Here is a 3,575-nt window from a genome sequence, read left to right as displayed (position 1 = left end):
GGCTACTATGGGGGGCACTATATGTGGGCATTGGCTACTATGTGTGGCACTATATGCAAAGATGTGGGGGATTTGATGGCGGCGGTTGGGGGGGGGGGCCCAATTGGCACCTCTGCCCAGGGGCCCATAATGCTGTTAAGACGGCCCTGAAGTAGATAACCTCAGCCACGGATTCCTGGGTGTCTGCATGCTAAGCATTATACCCATTATCCATCCTGGAGGGAGCTTACCAAATAAAAAGGCAGAATCAGGTCAGAAGCAGGATGCTGGACTTGAGAATTAACTGGGCCCAATTCCAAAGGATATAGCCTACATGCAAAAAGCCTTAAAAAATATCAAAACCACAATTGTTTATTGAATATTAGTATATTTTATTTAGACAAAAAACAATCCCCCCATAAAAAAACACATACACTATAGGGCTGGGTTCACAGTACGTATATTTCAGTCAGTATTGTGGTCCTCATATTGCAACCAAAACCAGGAGTGGATTAAAAACACAGAAAGGCTCTGTTCACACAATGTTGAAATTGAGTGGATGGACTTCATTTAATGGCAAATATTTGCTGGTATTTTAAAACAACGGCTGTTGTATTGAAATAATGACCGTTATTTACTGTTATATAGCGGCCATCCACTCAATTTTAACATTGTATGAACAGAGCCTTTGGGTCTATTCACACGTCAGTATATTTTTCCAATCCGCAAATTTCAGTCAGTATACAATCCGCAAATTCAATCCGTATTGCATCCGTATTGCATCCGTATTGCATCCGTATTTTTTGCTGATCCGTATAACTGAAAGTGTGGTTAAATAAAAAGTTGTGGTTAATAAAACTAGTTGATAAAAAAAAAAGGTCACTTGATCGCTAGGCAACCATTATCCCTTGCCATTTCTGGTTCACTTTGCTGAGAGAAAGTTCTGTCGGATTCCACTGCTGATCTAGTTGCGGTTTCCTGCGTCTATTTCTCTGTGAAGATGGATGTCTTGATGGAGCGTGATCCTGTTGAAGGTGCTCTCCTTTGTTGGCTGTTGTATCGGCTTTTTGGACGGCGTAAACGGCTGGAAGAGGAGTCGAGGAGGAGGATTAGGAGGAGGAGATTTTGGGTGCATCCCCTAGTCTCTCTGCGGCCACAAAGGGGACATTTTAACCAGCTCTACTGGGACCTGCGGCAGTACCCGGAGCAATTCTTTAGATACTGTCGTATGTCTGTATCAACATTTGACCGCTTGCTGTGTGATCTTCGTCCCGGGCTCATCTACCAGGACACAGACATGCGGCTGGCGATCACCCCTGAGGAACGGCTGATTGTCACACTCAGGTAAGAAACCTTTTTTTTGCTTCATGTTCTGTACTATGTGCAAACCTATACTGTACATAGGCTGTGTTCACACAGTGTTTTTTTGGTGTTTATGTTTCTTTATTCATGTGTTTTTCCTGTTGTTTTGGCCATAAAATACCAAAAAAGAAGCCATGTGTGAGCTCAGTCCATTGCCATGTTACACAACTAATGAATTTTTTTTTTCACCTTAGATTTTTGGCCACTGGAAACACTTTTGCCTCCCTGCATTTTGAGTTTCTCCTGGGTATTTCCACGATAGCCATGATCGTACGAAGTACCTGTGATGTCATCTGGGAGCGTCTGAGAGCGACAGTCATGCCACCACCCAAGCCTGAAGATTGGATCCGGATTGCTGATGGATTCTCTGCCGCAGCGCAGTTTCCAAACTGCATCGGGGCGCTGGACGGAAAGCACATCCGTGTCAAAAAGCCATCTCGCTCAGGGTCCCTATACTACAATTATAAGCAGTATTTCTCGGTGGTCCTGTTGGCCTTGGCTGACAGCGATTACCGGTTTGTAATTGTGGATATAGGGGCCTATGGGAGTTCTGCAGATGCTGGCGTCTTCAGAGCTTCCAGAATGAGCGAGTTGCTTCATTCCGGCCAGCTCTCTATTCCAGACTCCAAGACATTGCCAGGATCATCGGGACCTCCAGCTCCGTATGTCATTGTAGCTGATGAAGCCTTCGGCCTGCAGACCCACTTGTTACGCCCTTTCCCTCGGCGTGGCTTGGATGACCGGAGGCGCATTTTCAACTATCGTCTCACCCGTGCGAGGCGGTATGTTGAGTGCGCTTTTGGGATTCTAAGTAGCAAGTGGCGTGTGTTCCAGTCGGCGCTTCAATTGAATCCGGACAACGTTAGGAAGGTGATTCAAGCATGTGTCATACTTCATAACTACGTTCGGATGTATGAAGCTGCAGTGGACCCGGAGTTGGACTCTACCATGACTTCAGTCCCCTTTCCGATTGAGGTGAACGTGCGAGGAAGACCTGGATCGTCAGGAATGGCTGTTCGGGACTTCTTTGCCGATTACTTTCTGTCGCCGGAGGGAGCTGTTTCCTGGCAAATGGATGCCATTCATTAGTCTTGGTATCTGGACTGCTGCATCTGGTCATTAGTTAGTTAGTCAGTTTGTGTTCCTGTGTTATTAGTTAGTTAGGGACTCGCAAGAGATGAGGCTCCTTGACGTGGGTTGCGAGCTTACGATATTTGTGTCCATTTTACCCATGTTGTTTATAAAAAGGGGTATTGTGGACACAATTATCAACTAAGACCTCATCAACTGATGAGAGACCCTGCAGTCCACCTATACTATGCTGTTTTAGGGTGCGTTCACACCTACAGGATCTGCAGCAGATCTGCAGCAGATTTCATGCTGTTTTCAGTTATTTAAATGAAATCTGCTGCAGAAAATCAGCTGCAGATCCTGTAGGTGTGAACGCACCATTAAAGTGTATTTGTTGTGTCAAAAAAGTTTTGACATTTTATAGAGACATGTCAAAGCGCGTTCTCTCCCCACTCTGTGTTAGAAAAAAAACACTGCTTTTTTCTAACACAGATCGGGGAGATGGCGTGCTGCAGGGTTGTCCTCTCCATGCTCATACTCCCAATCGGAATGGACCTAAAAACACTCAGACATGGAACGATCTAAACTTTTGACATGTCCAAAGATTTTTGAAGTGACAGGTACACTTTATTGATTACTATAGCCATCAAAAAAGAACACTCAGTTTTTGAATCATAACGGATTGTTGGAACTGCATCCATCTTTCCTTGACATTATGATTTAGGCCAAGTTCACATGCTGTATGGCCGCTGTTTGCTGTGTGAAACAACAGCCGATCTCTGTGATGTTCACCGTTTGGCTGGGTGGGCATCATTTTATTTTTATTTGGAATGGTGTGCCCGAACTCCAATTCGCCATAGCAGACAGAGTAAAGTTCAACCGTCAACCATACTTCACATTGTGTTTTACAACCTATTGTGTGGCACCACTGTTCAATGAATACCGGCCGCACAAAATAGACATGTGAGTTTCCTGTGCGGCTGCAGAGAACAAAGCATGCTCGAGTTCAGCTCAACTGTGGTAGCGTTAATTTAAAAATGTTATTATCATTTCAAGATTAGAAATAATCACAGACAAATAAATTTTTCAAACAAACTTTAGTCGTAAAATTTCTTTTCAATAAAATTATTTTTCAAACAAACTTTAGTCTATGTTTAGTCTAT

At 44.0% G+C, this 3,575-nt stretch overlaps 1 protein-coding gene across 1 annotated transcript; it reads left to right on the top strand.

Annotated features, from left to right (window-relative positions):
* Positions 1 to 1,207: 1,207 nt before the first annotated feature.
* Positions 1,208 to 2,430, top strand: LOC138786530 (uncharacterized). The gene is made up of 2 exons (XM_069963511.1): positions 1,208 to 1,323; positions 1,536 to 2,430. Exons 1-2 carry the CDS (start codon positions 1,208 to 1,210, stop codon positions 2,428 to 2,430), a joined length of 1,011 nt encoding a protein of 336 aa, XP_069819612.1.
* Positions 2,431 to 3,575: the final 1,145 nt, after the last annotated feature.

The sequence above is a fragment of the Dendropsophus ebraccatus genome, chromosome 3, assembly GCF_027789765.1.
Source record: "Dendropsophus ebraccatus isolate aDenEbr1 chromosome 3, aDenEbr1.pat, whole genome shotgun sequence".
NCBI classification, from domain to species: Eukaryota; Metazoa; Chordata; class Amphibia; order Anura; family Hylidae; genus Dendropsophus; species Dendropsophus ebraccatus.
Note: the sequence above shows the minus strand (reverse complement) of the source record. Positions and strands in the feature narration are given on the sequence as shown.

What these genes read in the sequence shown, in the direction of transcription:
- LOC138786530 (XM_069963511.1), top strand. Translation starts at nt 1,208, where the DNA reads ATGTCTGTATCAACATTTGACCGCTTGCTGTGTGATCTTCGTCCCGGG. An exon ending in CGGCTGATTGTCACACTCAG is followed by an intron (nt 1,324 to 1,535) that starts GTAAGAAACCTT and finishes TTTTCACCTTAG; the next exon opens with ATTTTTGGCCACTGGAAACA.